The 23,046-nt window shown below is 31.1% G+C and overlaps 2 protein-coding genes across 7 annotated transcripts; one reads left to right on the top strand and one right to left on the bottom strand.

Annotated features, from left to right (window-relative positions):
* Positions 1–919: 919 nt before the first annotated feature.
* On the bottom strand, positions 920–7,105 carry LOC105798759 (uncharacterized). Of its 6 annotated transcripts, none has more exons than XM_052629504.1 (4): positions 6,857–7,089; positions 3,908–3,990; positions 1,756–2,127; positions 920–1,680 (listed from the first exon to the last, which is right to left on the bottom strand). In XM_052629504.1, exons 3-4 carry the CDS (start codon positions 2,023–2,025, stop codon positions 1,387–1,389), a joined length of 564 nt encoding a protein of 187 aa, XP_052485464.1. In that variant the 5' UTR covers positions 2,026–2,127; positions 3,908–3,990; positions 6,857–7,089; the 3' UTR covers positions 920–1,386. The 6 variants fall into 6 exon arrangements, 2 of the variants coding, with proteins under 2 accessions (XP_052485464.1, XP_052485465.1); XR_001135314.2 differs by lacking the exons at positions 920–1,680; positions 1,756–2,127 and adding exons at positions 2,257–2,852; positions 2,938–3,163 and having other exon boundaries at positions 6,857–7,105; XM_052629505.1 differs by lacking the exon at positions 3,908–3,990.
* A 13,055-nt stretch (positions 7,106–20,160) lies between these two features.
* On the top strand, positions 20,161–20,927 carry LOC105798758 (VQ motif-containing protein 17). Its single transcript, XM_012628969.2, has one exon. The coding sequence runs from the start codon at positions 20,197–20,199 to the stop codon at positions 20,698–20,700; it is 504 nt and encodes a 167-aa protein (XP_012484423.2). The 5' UTR covers positions 20,161–20,196; the 3' UTR covers positions 20,701–20,927.
* The last annotated feature ends 2,119 nt before the right edge of the window (positions 20,928–23,046 follow it).

Raw genomic sequence — 23,046 nt, forward strand, 5'->3', positions numbered from 1 at the left:
TAATTTTTTTTGAGCCTTAATGGCTATATATAATTTTTATTTTTAAGATTTCTGTTGTTTACCAAGTTTGTTAGTTTATCTGATCATTTGGTTTTTCATCCTTTAGATATTGAGAGCACGTTTGGTTCGCTGTAATGGAATAGATATATAATGAAATAGAGTTGTAATGGAATAGAGGCGTAATAGACATTCAATTGTTTGGTTGAATGGAATGGAATAGAACTGTAAATAGTATTCTTGTGTTTGGTTGAATGGAATGATGTTGTAATAACATAAGGAAAAAAACTAAAATGACTAGAATACCTTTAGCAGAATTTTTTTTAGGTAGATGATTATTGTTATTGTTATTAAATTTTAATAAGATTATTAATATAAATAATAAATAATTTAATCATATTTTAACATAATTATTATTAAATATAATTTAATAAAATATATAATTTAATAAAATTCTTAATATTAAATATTTTTATATGAATTTACTAAAATCATAATATATAATACTATAAAATATAATTTAAAATAAATATTATTAAATATAATTTAATAAAAATATATAATTTAATAAAATTCTTAATATTAAATATTCTTATATGAATTTACTAAAATCATAAAATATAATACTATAAATATAATTTAAAATAATTGTTATTAAATATAATTTAATAATAATATATAATTTAATAAAATTCTTAATATAATTATTCTTATATGAATTTACTAAAATCATAATATATAATACTATAAAATAATATATAATCTACTTTATTATTTTTAAACTGCAATACATATTTAATGTGCTAAAATATCATTAGTGAAACAAATAATTTAATTATTCTACAATAAAAAATATTAGCAATAATAAATAACTTAAGAATTATATTTTGCATAAACATAATATTCATATATTAACAGAAAATTACATGAAATTCATGAAATTTTATATCATAATCCATATGTTATACAGTTTTACAACATCAAAAAGTTAGAACATTGTAATGACATACCATCCCAAATATTACAAACAGAAAAAGTTACCAAAATATCATCAACAGAACCATGATTTTTAATGGTCAGCAATAAATTTTTTGACCCATTCCAACCGCACATTAGAAGGTAAATTAAATAAAATGAGCATTTGCGTTAAATGATCTGGAATTTTGCTCAATACTCGATAGCGCTCATCCACAATTAAACCTTCTATTTCACATAAGGTTGGATATAAATTTATAGATTTTTTCTTGGATGATCTGGAATTCTTCTGACTTTTGTTGAACTACCACATCGGAGACAATACTCCTACTGATTTGTTCGCCAACGGCCCGCATGTTTTCTGCCAATAAAGTGACAGCATCATGAAATGAAGAAGAAATATAATCATTTGCATCAGAATTTTTTCTTCTTCTTTGAAGATGTGGAACCCCCTTGGTGACTATCTGGTTGCGGTTCTGTAACAGAAACATCGATGTCATCCAAAGAGACATCAGCTTCGCAGTCATAGAATTCGTTTCTTTCTTCATTAATATCTGTAGTAGGTACATCCTGAACATTTATTTCTTTAATAACATCAGCGGCTGTTTGAGCATCTTTTTCAGTCGCTCGATCTTTTGCGTAGATAGCAGTAAGTTGGTCGTAGTAAGGGAAACTATGATGTCTGAATTGACCAGCTTCTTTATGACTCTAAAAAAATGAGGAATTCATATTAGTTATAAGTTTGGTCAAAATAAGATAATAAAGACTTGAAATAATTCTTACATTTAAATAAGAGTTCCAAACCGCATCTTCAGCAACAACAAGCTGTCTATGCTCATCCCAACCAAAACCGCTATTGTTTTGACCATTAAGCATGTCATACACGATTGACCAATCCCTTTTCAGTATCATAATTCTCGATTCAATATTAGGTCTAGCCTTCAACATTGCATTGGGTAAAACTTTTTCTAACATTTTTTCCAACTCGTTTAAATAACCGGCTTTGAACCTCATATCATCATTAAAGGTTCTAACATTGTGCAAGTCCACCATACAGTAAACCAACGCTGCATCTTCTTCTGGAACCTATTTCCTTTTGGTTCCTTGAAAAGTTTGGGAAGAAACATTTGATTCTGAAACACCTGACATAATTATCTTAAGAAAAAAAACAAATTAAAATTAAGTTTAATATCATTAATCAAAATGTGAACACTTCATAAAATTAAAATTAAGTTCAATATCATGAATTAAAAGCTCAACACTTTATAAAATTATAACACATGATGAATGAAGAGAAATTAAATTATAATTCAACAAGTTTAGTACAATACAAAAAACAATTTAAACACCACCAAAGTTTCACAAACTAGATACATAAAATAACATAAACAAATTAACTCAAACTCATTTTGTCCCTAAACCTAACTAATTTCTAGATGCTTGCGATTCATCGAACATTTGGTTGGTTAGTTCCATCCTCCAAGTAACCCATGCATCCGATGGATGAATATTTACGATATTCGGTTCATCGTCATCTACCACATTACTAGGTAATCCTTCTCCCAACTCTGCTTCAATAGGATCAATACTCATATGGGTTCGAATAAAATTATGGAACAAACAACATGCAATAATGATTCTATTATGCACCCTTACAGGATAGAATGATGGACTCCTAAGTATTCTCCATCTAAGTTTTAATAACCAAAAGCATCTTTCAATAACATTATGTGCTGAAGCATGTTTCATATTAAAAAATTCTTCCGGAGTATTTAGCTGATAACCCTGACGTCACTCATTCAAATGATATCGTTGTCCTCTAAAAAGTGTAAGAAATCCCTCACAATTTGTGTATCCAGCATCAACTAGATAATAACAACCTATAAAAAAAATTTTAAATGATTAATTCCCCAATAATGTTTGATCTTAAAGAATAATTCAAAGTCCTCTAATTTTGTATTTTACCATGAGGAACTTTTAGTCCATGTCTCCTACTAATGGCATCTCAAAGAACCTGTCCATCAGCAACAGAACCTTCCCCACCAGGAAGAACATATACAAATTGCATATCAGGTGTACAAACACCTAACATATTTGTTACTATGTCACCTTTTCGCGTTCGATATCTAGGTTTATAAACTGTTGGAACCCTAATCTTGATATGGGTTCCATCTAAAGCACCTAAGAAATTCTATATCACATGTATAAAACATTGAGTTAGGATACTATATTTAAATCTAAATCAATTAAATTATGTAGAAGCTATATATAGAACTCACTCTAATACCTTAAACCATTTTCATCTTGGGTCTGTAGAATTAGTTGTAATTGGCTCTGCCTTTTTAAATAACACATCTTGTAAACATATGACATCATTTAAAACATGGTGAAATGATCTACTAACAGTTTCCTCGGACCTATTAAAGTGATGCTTGATAACTCGATTTTTAAGGTGATGGGAAATGATATGTAAAAATATTGTCACTTGCTCATCAACAAGCATGTTCCTTGACGACTTCAATCCCCCTAACGTTTGTAACATCTCACATAGTTTAAAAAAGGCAATTCTATTCATCCTAACTTGTTCAATACAGGTCTCGTCACTAGCATTTATAAGTCTTTTCACATAATCTCGTTTTGAATAAAAGTCTAAAATATAGGACCTAATCCTTGGTCTATAAGTATGTAGGCTATGGATGGCACCCAATGTAAGTAAGAACCAACTCGCAATTCTACATATTTGCAACCATATTGTCAATGCAATACCAATTCTTTTACGCCTCACACTTTGTCCTACTAAAGGCAGACAAGCCATTACTGTAAGATATTAAAGTGTTATATATCTTCAAATCGTAGTAAAAGGGTCACATTTCTCCAATACTAATTTCAATAACAGTAAAATAAAATTAAAGAATTTAATTGTCAAAGAACTTACAGTGATTTAGTGAATACAAGACGCTCAACTGTGGGTGGAGGAAACAATCAAATAAGCCAAAGAATTCAAGTTGCAATAACACTCTATCAAAGAAAAAATGAACAATACAAATTTAGAATCTTTATGAAGCAAAAAATAGAAATTAAAATTATATTTGCAACTTGAAATTCATTTCTTTATCAAATTAGTTGTCATGATATAAAAGCACTTTAGGCCTCGATAATACAATCACAGATGGCATGCCTTAGTCTATTAACCAAAACCTTATGTAGAATTAGACTATCCTTGTGAGGTGAACAAATTTTGAAAATAGTCTAGAGCAATTTGCATAAATTATTCGTCCTCAAAATCTTTGATCATGTTATTATGTTGATGCTTTGTAGGTATGTAGGTATATATATAATTGAGCTAAAGTTAAAATTTCACCTATATATTGAATTAAAATTAAATTTATATTTATACAATTGCACGAAATAAAATTTTTAAATCACATTCTACATCAAACTAAAACAATTAAAGACTTTGTAATTATTAAACGGTATTTAATAATTAAATATATAATTCAATTATTTTATTTTAATACATTGGAATATTAAAATAAAAAATATAATTTAATTATTTTAATTAAATATATAATTTAATTAGTTTTATGCATTTAATTATTTTATTTTAACAAATGCATTATTTAATAAATTGGAATATTAAAATAAAAAAATATCCAAAATTTACTTGAATTACAAAAATAAACAAATGCATAAAACCAATCCATAACAATAAAATTAAAACTTGAATAATAATTAAAAATAATAGTTAAAATTAAAAATAATAAAAATAAACTGTTTTGCACTAACTATTACAGTAGTCACTCAAAACTGATTTGCACTAACTATTACAACCACCTTAGTCAACTAAACAAATAATCGAACAAAAAATGAAACAAACAAGCTAGTTGAAACACTAGTTGCGCATATTCTCAGTAGAAATCAACTCTTAAAACTTGATCAATCCCAATTAATCATCTGCTAACAGTTTGACTTCCATGCTTATCAAACAGTTTACTAGTGTTTACTAGTGTAGATATATAGCAATATGACTATTCTCGATTAAAACAGTTTACTAGTGTTTGAGAAATTCAATTGGGAGACTAATAAGACATCTTAATTGACCTATGCTATCATTTTCTCAAACATGCCATAGTTAAACACTTTACAATGTTATTTGCTTAAGAGCTGCAAATTGCAATCTTAATCAACCTCAGGTTCTGCATGGCATAGAAAAAGTAATCCATATACAAGAGGTATCTTTAGATACAAAAAGTAACCCATACTGTTTTGCACATACATATTTAACTTTATAAAGAGAACAATATAGCTTTCCCAACATTATTGATATCTTTTTGTTGTAACGGTACATGAAACGAGCAACAACTTTCCCAACATTATAGATATCTTTTTGTTGTAAATATAGATTATTATGTGAAGGGAACAAATATATATACCGTGAGTGATAGATATCATGTCCGTCTCAAGTGTGTAGTTATTTTTCATTGTTTATTTTTCCTCAAAATTAAAGACTAGTATTTCGAAAAATAATGAGGAGCTCCATAGTTGCGAAAGAGCTTTATTTTACTAATACCTACAGCTAATGAAGAATGGCAAGAAATGGTGTAAGTTATTTGTCTAAGAGCTGCGAATTGCAATCTTAATCAACCTCAGGTTCTACAAAAGTGCAAATTATTTCTTTCTAAAATGAGAAACATATTGTCAATACAAAATCTTAATCAACCAACTAGCATCAGCATCCTCAATAAAAAGACTTGTCAATGATTAGACCCTTAAAACATTGACAGGAGGTATGCTTCAATGGGATCAGTACTTTAGTTTTAACATCTATAAACTGCTTTAAATCTAATTAGATCAATAAACTGCATGGCATAGAACAAAAAAGAAGGGCCAAGTAGAAAAAAATCATCCATATTAAAATCAGCAAAGGTTTGCAAAACTCTATATGGCAAGCTTAATGAACATAAAGCGATAAAGGAAACGCTATATTAAACTCTATATTAAACTCAGCAAGTGTAGATACAGGAAACGCAAGAATCCTGGGGTGGGATTAGTCATAAACTAATTAGAGATCAAAACAATGTTAAGCTTTGAACATAGCATCCCGGGACCATTCCATAAATATAGTCCATGAAAAGTTTAAGTGTAAACATAAATTTAAGTGTACACATACATGATGCACTTTCACCTATTGAAATCTCTTTAGATAAAATGTTGCATTTCTTAAAACCCCAAAAGCTTTTACATCCCATATATCAAATTGGATATGTTAAAAACAATGTTTAACACAAAATTAAGAAGAAAAGCATATAATCTTTATGAAATGCATCTAAACTACTTTGAAGCAAAGCCAGTTAAATCAATACCGAACTTCTTTTTCTTTTCCAATCAAGAAATTTCATATACAAAGCATACCAAATTTACAGATCCTAATTTTTTTTCCTTCCATATCCAAGAAAAAGGAACATTCAAAGTGAATATCAAATTTGCAAATTTGGGTTTTTCTTATATCACCAAGATATCCAAAACAAAGCACAACCACAATAGGAAAAGTTCACATTTGCAGAACGAACAGACTTCTTTGAAGCTAAAGTAATCACTTTTAGCATGACAAAGACCTTTTATTCTTTTTTCATTTTGAACATTTTTTATACCATTTTCATGTTCATATTTGAAGTTTGAATAGATAAATACAAGCGATAACAGCAACAAAAAGTGAAAAGAGATATCCCAAGAAGATGCAGAAAGTATATCAAACCAAATAATTGGAAAAACCTTTGCTTTGCTAGTTTATATCCAAATATGAAAGGGGAAAAGAAAAGTTGAAAGAATTGAAATAACTTTAACTAAAAAATTAGAGAAAAAAAATGGAATCAAAGGCACTTACTGTAAATAAGGACGTTCAACTAGAAGGAAGATGAAGATGAAGATGGCGAATGGATGCTTGATTTATTGTCGATTAAGGAGCTAATTTCTAGGGTTCAGTTTGGGGATAAATGTTGAGGAAGAAATCTGCAAAAGTGAGTGAAAACGATGAAGAACAGACGCGTGCTATTTTGGTCCAAAAAGGGGAAAATGTTATTACGGGTGGTTTGGAATAGCAATTCAGACAAACGTGCCCGGAATGGCTATTACAAGACCGCACAAAATAGGGACAGAATAGAATAGTTGACTGAATAGAAAATTGTGAACCAAACATGGAATAGGGATGAAATTATTGTACCGCACGGAATAGGGACGGAATGGAATACCAATTCCATCGAACCAAACATGGTGTGAAGGTGTTGTAGAGGATTCAATCTCTTCAAGCTGGAAAAGCCAAGGCTTAGCACTTCTTCAAGTGGAGTGTTATTTAATTTTTCATTCCATGGTCGTTTATCTTAGTCGGAACTTGAATTTGGTGTTATTGAAACAGGGTTTTGTAGCTACCTTGTGTACTAGCTTCTTTAACCATGATTGTTAATTATTACGTGTTTTGTAGCTTCTTTTATATTTGGCCGAGTTAATATAAATCAGATGAGCTGTGAGGTAGATTGCTCATTTATTTAAACATAATATTTTAATTCTAAATTTAAATTCATTAATTTTTATATTTAGCTTTAAAGTTAAAATTTTAATAGAAATTTTAATTTAATTAATTTTTTATCCTTAAAAGTATATAGTTTAAAGTTTAAATTTCAAAAATAAAATATAATATAATATTTATCATAGAAATAAATATTATTTAATTAAAATATTTTTTTAAAAGTCATGTTTTTAGCCGCGTTTGTGAAAAAGCGCCGCTAAAAGTCATTTTTTGTAGTGGCATTTGTGGTAGAAGCGCCGCTAAAGGTCATGGTCTTTAGCGGCGTTTGTGGTAGAAGTGCCGCTAAAGGTCATGGTCTTTAGTGGCGTTTGTGGTAGAAGCGCCGTTAAGGTCATGGTCTTTAGCAGTGTTTGTGGTAGAAGCGCCGCTAAAGGTCATAATCTTTAGCGGCGTTTTTTCAAATAAACGCTGCTAAAATTAGCGACGTTGTCTACAACGGCCTTTTAAGCGCCGCTAACACTTTTAGTGGCGCTTAAAAACGCCGCTAGAAACCTAAAAAAGTACCGTTAAAAGTCTATTTTGCTATAATGAGTGTAAAAAGACAAAAACACCTTATAATAATATATCTTACTTGGTACATAAAGAGGTGTTTTAGCAATTTCCCAACTAAGGCCTGGTAATTGAACTTTTGGTAATCTATGATAAAAATAAAATAATTCTTTTAATGAAAAAACGAGGAAAATGATAAATAAATAAATAAATAAATAAATAATGAGCTACTTATGTATAATTTTATTTTCAATTTTTTTATTTTATTTCTTTGAATATTATATTTTAAATATTTTACCTTTAAAATTACATTTATCAAACAATCTAATAATTTTTCATACTTAATTTCAAGAATATTAATAAGATTTTATAACTTAAATACAATACTTAATTTTTGTTATACAAGGCTTAGAACTATTCATATCTTCCTCTCCAACCCTTAAAGAGGAAGATAAATGAGCTTCAAAGTGCTCGAACCTACATCATCTTGCACTGGCAACAAATGTTAATGTCAATCGAGATAGGATTTAGTTAGCCAGTGCTTAATTTTTCAGCACTTAATTTTTTAATTTATTAAACAACATCTAAGTTGGTGTCAATATTCAAGGACTTAATATAAAGTATAGATTATAATAATATTTTTTCTTTTAAAATTTTATATAAAATCTATAAAATAATAATTTAAACCAAAATAAATCTAAAAATCCTACTTAAATCTAGGACAATAAAGTTTCCAAAGGTTCAACTATGTTATTTAAACCAAAATCTCATTAGTGGTTTTTTTATATATATAATTATAATCTTACATAATATTTTTCATCCAGTTATAGAAATGTTATAATCTAGTATCATATAATATTGTAAATACAAAATGGTTTAATTAAGGCCGGTTTAGATTCCCTTGGTTTTCTGAAAATGTAGATGATATTCATTGTATGTATATACATTCTAGATAAGCTTGGGGCAACACAGAAGAAATAAAAGGCTTTCAGGCTTGCTAAGTTAATATCAAAGTCATTACTAACCTCTTAATGTACTTAGTCAATTTATTTGAGCACATACCCTTCAAGGGTATTGCTCACTAAGTCAAAAGAAGAGTCGCTTTTAGCCTCTTAAGGCACTTAGCAACTTATTTAAAGCAAACACCTATTGCAAATATCCTCACTAAGTCAATAGCAAAAAATAAGGCTAACCTCTGAAGGCATTTAGCCAAATTTACAAGTTATAAAACAGACACCCATCATAGATAATGCTTACTAAGTTAATAATAGAAACCATTTCTAGCCTATTAAAGAATGTGCATAGTTTTTTTATTATTATAAAAAGACCTAACATACAACACAAAGGCTTCACCTCTACTTTTATCTCAGATAAGGCCACGTTATAAACTATTCCTCAACTGAGAGCAATTATTATGCATATACAAATATTATCTAAACTCATCAAAGGCCTACGTATTTCATCCCCACGCTATTAGGCTATTATTACAAAGGGCCTACACAAGAGGGCAAATCACCTATTTTATTTTCTAAAAGGAGGGGCTTGAGACAAAAAGGGGAGATTCTTCATTTTAAAAAGATCCACTTCCATGGTCACCATGCACTTTCCGCATTGAACTAAATAGGGTGAATCGCCCTAAATTCCAAACTCTAAATCCTAAATCATCAACTGTCATTTTGTACTTTAACACATCCACATTATAGATATGTCATAGTCTAATATGGATTACAAAATGATTTAATTAAATTTGATTTAGATTCTCTTGGTTTTCTAAAATTGTAGATGATGGAATTCGATATATGTATATACATTCTAGCTAAGCTTGGGACAACACAAAGGAAATAAAAGGCTTTCAGGCTTTCTAAGTTAATAGCATAGTTGTTGCTAGCCTCTTTAAGGTACCTGGTCAATTTATTTGAGCACACACCTTTTAATGGTATTGCTTACTAAGTCAATAAAAGAACCGCTTCTAACCTCTTAAGGCACTTAGCAACTTATTTAAAGCAAACACCTCTTGCAAATATGCTTGCTAAGTCAATAGTAGAAATACTGTTAACCTCTTAAGGCACTTATCCAAAATTTACAAGTTATAAAACAAACACCCCTCACAGATAATGCTTACTAAGTTAATAGTATAAATCATTTCTAGCCTCTTAAGGAATGTGCATAATCTTTTTTATAAAAAGGCTTAGCGTACAACACAAAGGTTTCTCCCCTACTTTTATCTCGGATAAAACCACTTTATAACCTATATTCCTCAAGTGAGAGCAATTGTTATGCATATACAAATATTACCAAATCTCATTAGGGGGTCTACCTATTACATCCCCATGCTATTAGGCTATTATTACAAAGGGCCTACATAAGAGGGCAAATCTCCTCCTCTCTTTTTTTTTTTTCTAAAAGGAGGGGCTTGAGATATAAAAGAGAGATTTTTCGCTTTAAAAAGACCCACTTCCATGGTCATCACGCACTTTTCGCCTTGTATTAAATGGGGTGAACCATCTTAAATTTTAAACTCTAAATTCTAAATCATCAATTATCACTTTGTACATTAACACATCCACATTATAAATATGTCATAGTCTAATAGGAATTACAAAATAATTAAGTTAAAGCGAATTTAGATTCTTTTGGTTTTCTGAAACTGTAGATGATGGCATTCAGTACATGTGTATAGCATTCTAGCTAAGCTTGGGACAAAACAGGAGAAATAAAAGAAAGAAAATGAAATGCGATGGGATTTAGTTGTGGTGTTGGGGAATATAAATATTAGGATTGGAAAGCTCCATGAAAGCATAGAGACAAAGCAATAACTGAGATATATACCTTAACAATCCCTACTATACCTTCCATTATTTTCTCTTTTTCTTTTTAATGCCATTTGAAGAGGTAAACAAGATGCAATACAAAAACATCATTTTTGGTACCTCATATTCAGCTAAGTATGTGTGACATTTAGGAAATCTTCTGCCTTGTCAAGGACCTAGTCTTTGGAATTTTATTGGCCTAAAATAATAAACAATATTGTTTGATTTTCATTTACTTTTTTATTACACCTAAATAAGTTTTTAAGTTATAATTCGTGCCCAAATTAATTCTAATATGTAATTTATATCTAAATATATATATTTTGAACAATTTCATTATAGGTTTTGACTATATCTCTTTTTTTTGACACAATGTTTAGAATTATCCATAGTCCTTTCCCAATCCATAAATAGGAGGATAATGCGTTTCAGTGCACTTGAACCCATATCCTCCTACATTAACAACAATATCTATACAAATCGAGTTAAGACTCAATCTACATATCTAAGTATATTTTTAACGTGTGATTTAAAATAAGACTTCATTTAAATAAAAATATAAAGGTTTGTTTAGCTACGGTTACCATAAAAGAAGTTTGATGTAGGACATAATTTATAAGAATTGGGAGACACAAGAAAAACATACCCAGACATAATTGCATTTTAATATGTTATATCTATGTGTGATCATTTATCAAGATATATTGAATGTTTTTTTCTTATCGAGATATGTTAATAGATATAATAATAGTTATACTATATATCATATTTAGGTCCTTGAGTCAATTAGGAAATAATTAAAAATTAAAATGCCTAAAATGTATGGACTAAAATCCGAATAATTTAAGTCTTTTAATAATTTTTATTTAAAAAACAAATAATTTAAGCAACAAATTAAAAAGAAATATTAAAATAGATAAATGATTAAGTTGAAAATTTTAAATTTTCTTTAAATATGACTTTACTCTTTGATATTGGTGTTGATTTTATATATTTTATAAATAAGGTTAAGATATGTCATAAATCTCTATTTTTTAGAAATTTAAAATTTAATCTTTGTATTTTTATTTTTAAGAGTGTAATTTCTTTACCTTACAGATTTCAAAGTTTAGATTAAACTACTAACATAATTAGTTTTTTTGTTAAATTCAAGTTAGTTACAACATATATATTTTAAATTACATGGCTATTAAGTGAGTATTTTTTTAAATATCACATCAATAAAGTGGTTTTACTAAAATAATACTAAAAAATACCAAAATAGTATAAATTTTTTATTTATCAAAATGGTATAAAAAACAAAACAGTTAAAAAAAGTTGTCGAACATAATATACTAAAATAATATAAAATAATAAAATACGAAAATAATATATTTTATTGAAAGTAATAAAATGCGGAAAAGATACGAACAAAGGGTCGAAATAAGGGTTAATTTTGAAATTTATTTAAAACACACTAAATTAATACATTTCAAACATAATGTACTAAAATAATGTAAAATAATAAAATTAGAAAATAATATATTTTATTGAAAGTAATAAAATTTGGGAAAAAATACGAACAAAGGGCGAAATAAGGGTTTTTTAAATTTATTTAAAAACACACTAAATTAATACATTTCAAACATAATGTACTAAAATAATTTAAAATAATAAAATTAGAAAATAATATATTTTATTGAAAGTAATAAAATTGGACGAAAAATAAGAACAAAGGGCGAAATAAGGGTTAATTTTTGAAATTTATTTAAAACACACTAAATTAATACATTTCAAACATAATGTACTAAAATAATGTAAAATAATAAAATTAGAAAATAATATATTTTTATTGAAAGTAATAGAATTAGGAAAAAATACAAACAAAGGGCGAAATAAGGGTTAATTTTTGAAATTTATTTAAAAACACACTAAATGAGTACATTTCAAACATAATGTACTAAAATAATATAAAATTATAAAATTATAAAATAATATATTTTTATTGAAAGTAATAAAATTCGGGAAGAAAAATACAAACAAATGGCCGAAATAAGGGTTTTTTACTAAATTTGTTTTGAAGTTGCAGGCATTGCAATGGCTCGATTGATTAACGACGATCCTCACATATCTAATGCGGCTAATAATATGGTAATATATTATTATTTGTTAACCACATGTTCTATTAAAAAAGGATATATGTAATATATAAAAATAAATCATGTTATCCTAATATTTATTTTCTATAATTTAACACTATCAGGGCTCGTACTGCGTATTAAGGGGCTAGGTGAATGGTATAGGATATCCCCCAAATTCACGATTGATGCACTACTTGGAGCAAGCTAGATTCAGGTCAGCAACACTGATCCGGATGTTCAACTTGCGGTATGATTTAAGATCTGCACTAGTAGAGTGGTGGCGCCCGGAGACCCACACTTTTCATTTTCCGTGTGGGGAGTGCACAGTGACCTTAGAGGATGTTGCACTGCAGCTTGGCCTCCCAATCGACGGGAGTCCCGTAATGGGAGTAACTGCATTTACTGAGTCGGCTGCACTATGTTATCAGCTACTAGGAGACTCGCCAAACGATGATGAGTCAAATTTTACGGGCTTGAAATTTACATGGCTGAAAGCCAAATTTGGACAGTTATCAGCTAATGTCACTGAAGGAGAGTTGATGTGCGCTGCTCGAGCATACATCATGCATATTATAGGGGGAGTACTGATGCCCGATTCAAACAACAACAAGGTTCATATCATGTACTTACCGCTATTAGCTGATTTGACCAATGTTCACTCATATAGCTGGAGCTCCGCCATTCTGGCAGTGTTGTATCGGGAGCTTTTTCGGACGACAAAGCCTTCTGTTGTAGACATGAGCGGATGCCTTACATTGTTGTTGTCTTGGGAGCTTTATCGGATGCCATTTTTGGCATCGGTTACTCACCAACCATATGTTTATCCACTAAAATATAACTTTTTTTGCATTAATTGTAGTCATACTATATAATTTAATGTTACCAACCATACTATATATATTTTTTATAGGTGGAGTATTTATCTGGGTATCGGAAGGTCGTACACTGTCCCGATATACCGACTGATGATCGAACAGCATGCCGGGGAAGGGGGTAAGCTATTCTAATATTCGTGACATCTTACTTTCTATATCTTACTCACACCGTGTTAAATTATAACCATGTTATTAATCATGCAGTTTATATGGATGTCATATTGTAGACCGGAAATTGCAGCTATGATACCCTCGTCTGCCTACGTTCATTCTCAAATGTGGTGCAGTAACGCACCAATTATAAATTTCAATGTAGTCGAGTGGTACCATGGGGATCAAGTGCTACAACAGTTTGGTTGCGTCCAATATATCCCGAATCCGCCATGCGATGTGGGGGTGGTTTACGGCATCAACAAGAGAGGAAAACTGCAATTGGATTGGGGGGTTAAGCACCGAAAATTTGTTGCGCTGTGGAACGATCGGATGGGTCGAATACCTCAGATGGTTATGACTTCCGATTTGCAACCATCATTAGAGTACATACAATGGTACTCTAGTTGCGAAAAGCCATATCTACTTGGAGGGCAGTTGACTGTAGTCGCCCCGCACATGTAGCGACCTGGGGGATCGTACCCAGCGGCCCCCATGGAGGCGGAGCCTGCGGCAGATCATGATCCCTAACCAGAGCCGGAGTCGGAGCCTGGGCAATCACATTCACATGGGGATTCACATTGCTATCATCTAGATTTGGCGGGCAATGACTATTTTCCGAGCTTGTCAGGGGGCGAATACACATACGAGTTTGATATCTTTGGATCGTACTCGCCGCAGTTGAGCACTCCCGGCTCGTATCCACAGCATCATGGGACTCCTTCCGGTTCAAGTTTGTCGATGCGGATCAAGCCACATGATTTTTCCTCTATGTTTAGCACACCCCTACCTGCGCCTAATGAGGATGTTGGTCGTCGCGAACACCCATAACTTGACCGTCGACCTCCGCATAGGTATACCCCTAGGACCACACCATCGAACCATCAATTTTGGGGGTTTATTGCACTTTGTTGTACATTACAAAGTTTGTAATTTTTGTATAAATTTAATTATTCTAATTTTAGGTATGCTTACTACGGAACTTTTCTTCCCTTTTTGCATTATATTAAAACTGAATTTAATGGTAAATGGCTCCATTTTGGATATAATTTTAATTATTCCAAATGAATTATACTTTTTATAACTTAATTTGGATACAATTTAAGCATATGCATAAGCATAAGCAAATGAATAATTTTAATTATTTCAAATGGGTTTTACAACAACATTGCAACATTATAACATTACACATAACAATTTTACAGCATAACCTCAATTTCGACCCGATCCTGACGACTGTCTAACATGATAGTTTCGTTGAGGGCTTTTATTCCGATTATGACCACTTAACCTGCATATTCCACAACGCTTACTGTCGGATTTCTCCCTAATGTCCATTTCATTATGGATTCTGGATGATTGCGGATAACCTCTTGGATTCATGCATAGCCCTCTGTCTGGGACAAGCTCGAAAGTCGTCAGAGGCACCTCCCACGTAGATAGGTCAGGCAGGACGGGGAACTCATTTTCCCAAACACTCAATGTGCGCTCGAGCGTGTACACATCATTGACAAATTGTTCAACATTAAGGTTCACTTTAGCACACGCTGCCACGACATGCGCACATGGATAATGAAGTGTTTCGAACCTCCTGCAGTCACACCGTATGTTCTGGAGATCAACTCCATAGGACCTAGGTGGTATACCGGATCGACGACCGATGGTCTTAGTAACTCGAAACGTTTCCAGACGTCGTGAATATATTTCTACATTCATCAACCTCGCCATCCGACGGTTTGCAACCATTGCATCCTTGACATTTTCGACAAACATGTGTCCCGCCTCCATCTGGTCGACTTGTTGCTAACCCATTCTTGGCATTAAGGTAGCCAACCTGTATAATGTAGCCGAGAAGACAGATGCAATCGAAAGATGTCGTGTTTTCAGCAACACAGCGTTGACCCCCTCCACTAAGTTTGTAGTCATTTGACCATAACGAAAGCTCTCGTCAAAACTTTGAGTCCATTGCCACGGATCCATTGTACCCAACCATTGTTGAAAAGATATTTTTGTTTGACCCTCCATGTCACTCTCAAGTCGAATCATTCTTTGAAAAAAAATATGTGGCTTTAACTCGTACGCTGTACACGTATTAAGAAAAGATAAGTTGCAGTAACTCGATAGCATAAAACATTACAACTTATATTGAAAAGATAAGGTTATCATTTACCCATTGCCACTACTTGTCTCTTCCAGTCTGCATTCTTATAATCTTTATGGAAATTAGTCGCAATGTGACGGATGCAGTAAACGGATCTCCATGGCACACCGGAATGCCTAATTGCTGCAATTAAACATTTCTCTCTATCAGAGATGATGCAAATATTATTGTTGCTAATAACATATCTCCACAGGTTGGTAAGGAAGAATTCCCAAGATTCCAAGTTCTCCTTATCTACGATGGAAAATGCTATCGGGAGCACGTTTCTATTGCCGTCTTGAGCAATTGCAAGAAGTAGGATCTGTGTATATTTTTCATATAGCCAGGTCCCATCCACCTGCGCAAATGGCTTGCCGTAGGGAAATGCCCGCACACATGGATCAACGTCCGCAATAGATGGAAAATTCTTTTCCTTTACATGGCTGAATCGTCGTCTGGTCGTAATAAGGTCTTATCTGTAACTCAATCACAGTCCCCGGTACATACTTCCCATAGCATCTATCCATCCTTGTAGCTCGTAATACGACGAATCATAATCCCTATACAATTGCTCCATTTCCATCTGTTTAGCTATCCACGCATTTCAATATGATACTCGATATTGGAATTGTGCTTGCATTTTGACAATCAGTACTAAAACTTTAATGGTCAGCATGTCCTTCACCATTGGCATGATACACGTACAGATAGTTTTCAAATCAAGTTTTCGATGATCTTCTGTCATACGTGTTGATGTGCATGTATGAGGCCCGACAAATTTTCGTATCTCTTACATCTGTGAACTTTGAATTAATGCAGCTCGTACCCGCCAATTGCAGCCTTCCGCTGCCTTCCAACACTCCTCAATATATATTGTCGGTTTAGACACTGTGACTTTATAATCCACTGATATGTTCATGCTATACCGTTTAATAGCAAGTACTCACTCTTCTTTACTTTCGAATCTCTGGCCTACGAATAACTCCTCATGATCAGAATTGACGGCAAGCAGGTGAGCATGAACTATTTTAGGGTACTCCGGGAACTCAGCTACATGCGCTGCGTCAGGGTCTATGAGCGACATGTGTGGCTTAAGATTATTGTGCATCAAAATACGTCGCATTTGGTTCCTGACCGAAGAAGCGTTAATGTTTCTATCGTTATTCACATCTTCATCTTCAATATCATTAGGTACATCGTCCACATCGAGATCACTGTCACTATCGACCTCTTCACCACAATGATCGCTACCATCGTATCCATCATCACCAACCACATCAATATCGGGTGTAATATTCAGATCGATACCGATCCCACCTATAGTCGATTCACTATCAACGTACGATATTAGAGCCATCATCCACGGTTCTTGAGCTCCATGTTTTCACCATATACATTGACATCTTAATTTTGCTCCATACCGGCTAACTCAGCAAATAAGTGAATCGGTGCATTCTTGTCACTCTCATTCCCACAGTAAAGAGCGACCATTGTCTCCACGTCTTCGTCGTCTACAAGTTCCATTTCGGTGAATTTGATCGGATTTGTCGAAACTGGAAACTTGTAGAAAATTTTTGATATCTTTCACCACAACGTCTAACAATTTTTGCATTAATCCTTCCCTTCATATCATCCAACGAGACATTTCTATTAAATCTCATTACTATTTGTTGCCGACATTCAAATATGCATTCAACAGTTGTTGTCAAGATGATCCCATCAAAATAAATGCATACAAAAAACTTATCATCCATCTTCAATATTCAACCTGTCAAAAAATAAACAAAATTTCAAAAAACAATCTCGAACAGTAAAAAAATTACTTAAATAAAAAATTAATGTTTCAATATGCAATTTTTCATTCTTAAGCTCATACTATTTCAGGTTATCATTTTGTACATGAACAACGTTTAACCACTAATCCTAATAACTAACACAATAACAATAATAATAGTTTTACTCAAAATAATACTAACTAACAATAATAATTAGGGTTTTACTAAAATAATAACTAACAATAATATAATGTAAAACTAACAAACATACTAACTAAAATAATAATTAGGGTTTTACTAATCCTAATAACTAACAATAATAATAATATTAGTTTTTACTAACAATAATACTAAGTAACAATAATTATTAATAACTAAACCCTAAAAAATAACAATAATAATACTAACTAAAACCATCAATTTGGGTTTTTATTAATCTTAATAACTAACAATAATAACTAAACTAACAACAAAAAATAATAAAAATTATACAAAAAAAACATAGTAACAAGATAATCCATTAATTTTTTTAAAAATACCTTATTTTTTCTATTTTTTTCTTCTCTTTCTCTCCTTTTCCGGCACCACCTTCTTCTTCTTCTTCTTCTCCTTCTCCTTCAGTTGGGTTGAATCGGGTTAAATAATTGAAGTGATGCCGCCTCTGCCACAGGCACCATTGGTGCCGCCTGTGGCAGGCCCACCATTCAGATTTTAACTGTTTTTTTGTACCATTTTCGTAAATAAAAAGAATTTATACTAGTTTGGTATTTTTTATTTTTTTAGTATTATTTTAATAAAAATCCCCATCAATAAATTTAACAAAAAAATTAATAAAGTTAATAATTAGACATGAATTTTAAAAAGGAAAAAATATTAAATTGTTAAAAATAAAATTAAAATGACTAAATTTTAAATTTTTAGAAAAAATATTACATATTTTAAATTTTATATAATAATTGATGTATTATAAAGTTTATGTAGGGCAATGTGTTTATGCAAGCCATGACAAATTGGATATTTTTGTTATCCCAACTACGCGGATTCGTGTCAAAAGTAGCAAGTTTGTGCGAATCATGACTGACTTGCTAAACTACCATATTCTTCCTATTTTTAAATGACCGAAACGCCCTCATACTTTCCCTCCTTTTTCTTGTCTGTTTCATTTACAAACATAAAATGTCTCCCATGAAATCTCTGCCGGCAATCATGCCCTCCAGTTCACCCATGCTTTCTAAAATATTATTACTCTCATACATTAAATAATTTTATTTCATCTATTTTTTTCATCAAACATGTTTTATTCTAAATTACATTTAATTCTAGTTTTAAAAAATAAGGAAAACAAAAACTGTTAGGTTCCAAAATTGAGTAACCTACTGTCTTTCATTAATTATATATTTTATTTTTATCGTGAAGGTTAAAAAATTAATAATAAATTGTTATATTCTTATTTAGCGCGTATATTTAGTATCATGAGAAGTGATCTGAAAGTACTTGTGAATGATTTCTTATTTCACATTACTTGGTTAATTATTAGGGTATCTCATCTTTTACAAAGCCACCTGCTTTTAATAAGAACACTTTTATATGAGGGTTCATTGAAGAATAACATGATTCTCAATAAGGAGAATGTCACATTAATACTACACTCCATGACAATCTAGTTAGAAGATCTTGTCACTTGATTGACTTAATAATCACTATATTTCAAAATTGTCGATGACGTGACGTTACTGAATAAGAGACCTCCCTAATAAATACTTTGAAAAATGATGAATAAAGGATCAAACACCAAGTATTCTCAACATATAACCCCCTTCCTCATCTACCTATTTATATTTTTCCAGCTCTCCATCTGTCTAAGACCTCCTCCCATCACCATTTCTCATTTTTTATCTCCTTCCTTGCTGACACTTTGTATCAACACAAACAATGTCTAAAAATCTTCTCTCCAAGTTATAAAAATGCATATTTTTTTTATACAAGTTAATAATAGAAAAACATAAAATAAGCTAATCCGATTTTCGGGCGGGGGGGAGGGGGGACCATTGAAGTTGTGTATTACTTTATTGAATCTCTTCCACTTTGTCAGACAAGGATTCATCCAATCTTTATTCCCAACAGACAGCTTGATTTTTTTCATTATTTTTTTAAACCTTTAAACAAACATATTTCCTATCACTTTCTCTCCTATACATATACATATACATAAGCTCACCACCCCCTTCCATTTCTCTACACAAAACATACCAACCCCTTCCCATCTTTCACAACATATTTCCATGGAGAATTTGATGATAAGGAATCAAACCAGAATGCCCCCTTCAAATCCATCACCACCACTATCCATTCACAGGGATTCAAAGACTATATCAAAGCCAAAGCCAAAGATACGCATAATACACATATTTGCACCAGAGATCATCAAGACTGACGTAGCCAACTTCAGAGAACTGGTGCAAAGACTTACCGGCAAACCGCCTCAAGAAAAGGGTTCCAAAAGAAAACCCAGAAAAGACCATAGTTTCTGCGACAAGTCAGTGTCGACGGCAGCCATGGCGAGCAAGAAAATGGAGGTGAGAAGTGGGTTTGTCCTAGGCTTGGAAATGAGAGAAAGGGTGGTTAAGGAAGAAGAAGGTATGTTATGGGGTAACATTGGTGATAATTCAAGTGGTTTCTTGGGTGATTTGGATGGGTTTATTCAACAACTTGGTGAATTTCCTTTGCTCCCTTTGGATGCTTCCAATGATCATATGCATGGATTTGAAGAAGTTCAACTTGCATAAAAATTCGTTCTTTTTTTTTTTTACTTGGGTTTGCTTCTTTGTTCTTTTTTTTTTCTTTTGGTTTTTTATAATATATCATTGAAGATGTTTTTAGGGTGGGGGGTTTTAGGTATAGTTTTAACTCATTTTTATGCACCTGTTTGTCTGTCTCTAGTTGTATTATCTCTGCTGTAAATATAAGAAATGTTATTGACGTAATTTATTTAAGAACGATTTTTTTTTTCTAATTTTAGTTGGAATTTGCAGTTTTCTTTTTTTTTTGGGGGGGGGGGGGTTAAAATGGGTTGGGAAGAAGAAGAAAAAGAATAGCAGTTTGGCAGACCAAACATGAAGTTGCAAAACTCTATCATATTATATATTTGATAATTTAAATGTAACTTATCTTGCAAGGCTTTGATAATGTTAGCAATCATGCTGGTTCATAAGCCTACCAAATTGGAGAAAATTATCATTTTTTTTTTAATTATAAGAGGGTAAAACTCTAATAACATCGTGTCTAATGCGATTTAAACCCAAGTCATATTTGAAGTGAAGAACACCTTAATCTTCAAGTTAATAATACCTATTTATTTATTTTTAATGATAAGTTGTTGTTTCCCAACTCAATGGTAAATGGATTTAACCTCGTCCCTTTGGACTTTCTATAGTAAAGTTAGGTTTTAAAAATTTTATGGTTTGTTGATTTCCTACAACTTTGATGGATTCTTTTACAATATTCTACTTATTTTTACCATTTGATAACGAAGCTAGAATTTCGTTTTAGTCGGCATAAATTTATAAAACTTTGGGATAAAATAATATTTAGTTTTTAAATTTGATAATTTTTCAATTTGATTGCTAATTTTTTTCTTGTTAACTTAAATTTTTTCCCAAATTTGATCCATTTTGTAATGTAACACATTATTACCTAAAATATATAATTTTATAAAAAATAATTAAAAGTTGATGTTTAAAAAAGTTCCCAGGACATAAAAAAAATCAAATACTAATTTAAGAAAAACAGTAGGTTGAAGGAGTAATTGTTGCCATGAAAAGCCCTAATTATTGTTCTACTTAAATTATGAAAGTAGGGAAGATGTGTTATACGTAGACAAATGGTGCATCATGAAACAAATTATGAATTTGAATAAAACTTAAAGAAAGAAAGGCAAATTTATTAAATTAATTAGCTGGTTAAAGTTGAAGAGAAAACGCCAATAATAATTTGCTTTTATATAGCAAAGATGAGAAGAATCGGAGAGTTGGCAAATCTTCGTTTTAGTCTTTTAGACCCCCCGTTTTCTGCTATTTTCATAAATTAGAGAATATCACAAAATCAACATGGTTACACTAGTTTATGTATTCACGAGTGTATTAATTTTTGTTAAATAAAGTAAAATATATCATATTAATAGCTCCATGTAATTAATTATGTAAAGTTTCTTTTTCTAACATTATATAGTTAAGGTGAAATAGTAAAATATTGTTTTTTTTAGTAAAATATCAAGACTTCTTATTATAATATTAAAACAAAACAAAACACCCATCCACACTTGGCATTGTTACAGCTACATGTGGAGATCTAGCTATAAACAACAAAATTAACACATGAAAAGCATAATTCTTAAAGACAAGAAAAATAAATGAAGAGCCTCAATCAAAACGGAAGGGTGATTCAAACAACAATAGAGAAAACCCATTCAGCTTCTCCTGAGAACAAAACTTAGCATCAATGTCTTTCTACAAAATTTCGCTCTTCTGATAGATCAATACGTTGCTGCAGACGAACCAGAATCAAACATCCATCGGCGGTCCCGTTCTACCAAATCCATCACTTCTCCAGGTACATTCTCTATCCAAAATTGAGGGCTTTCAAAGTTGAAACTTATTTGTGCAAGCTTATGAGTAACTGCATTTGATTTTCGATTTGTGTACTAAAAGAAATAGTAAAATATTTAATGTGTAATTAATTAGTTAAAGTCATTTTTATTATTCAAATAATTTATTTCTTTTTTTTTTGTTTCAATAATGAAATCTACGTTAATTTAATATATATTGGTGATGTGTCAAAGCAATGAAACTATCCACTTGTCACAAAAATGTTATGCCTAATAAAAAGTTTTCTTAAATGTTTGTGTACCTTTTAATATATAATCTATTAATTTGCACGAGTTTATTGTATTTATCTACTAAAATATTTTTTTAAAATTTGTCATCATTCTCGAATCATTTATTTCAGTATTGCTCCACACTTGTTTATAAGTTTATATCAATACATTATATTTTTATGATATATGTTGTATGTAACATTAAAGAAATTAAACATGTAAAATATTAATAAATAGCAATTATACAATAAATAAATTA

This window comes from Gossypium raimondii, chromosome 4, assembly GCF_025698545.1.
Source record: "Gossypium raimondii isolate GPD5lz chromosome 4, ASM2569854v1, whole genome shotgun sequence".
NCBI classification, from domain to species: Eukaryota; Viridiplantae; Streptophyta; class Magnoliopsida; order Malvales; family Malvaceae; genus Gossypium; species Gossypium raimondii.

Excerpts from the sequence above, each read along its gene's own strand:
- LOC105798759 (XM_052629505.1), bottom strand. The coding sequence starts at position 2,025 with ATGGTGGACTTGCACAATGTTAGAACCTTTAATGATGATATGAGGTTC. Across the intron at positions 1,681-1,755 it reads TTTGGAACTCTTATTTAAAT|AGTCATAAAGAAGCTGGTCA; the intron begins GTAAGAATTATT and ends TCATTTTTTTAG.
- LOC105798758 (XM_012628969.2), top strand. The coding sequence starts at position 20,197 with ATGGAGAATTTGATGATAAGGAATCAAACCAGAATGCCCCCTTCAAAT.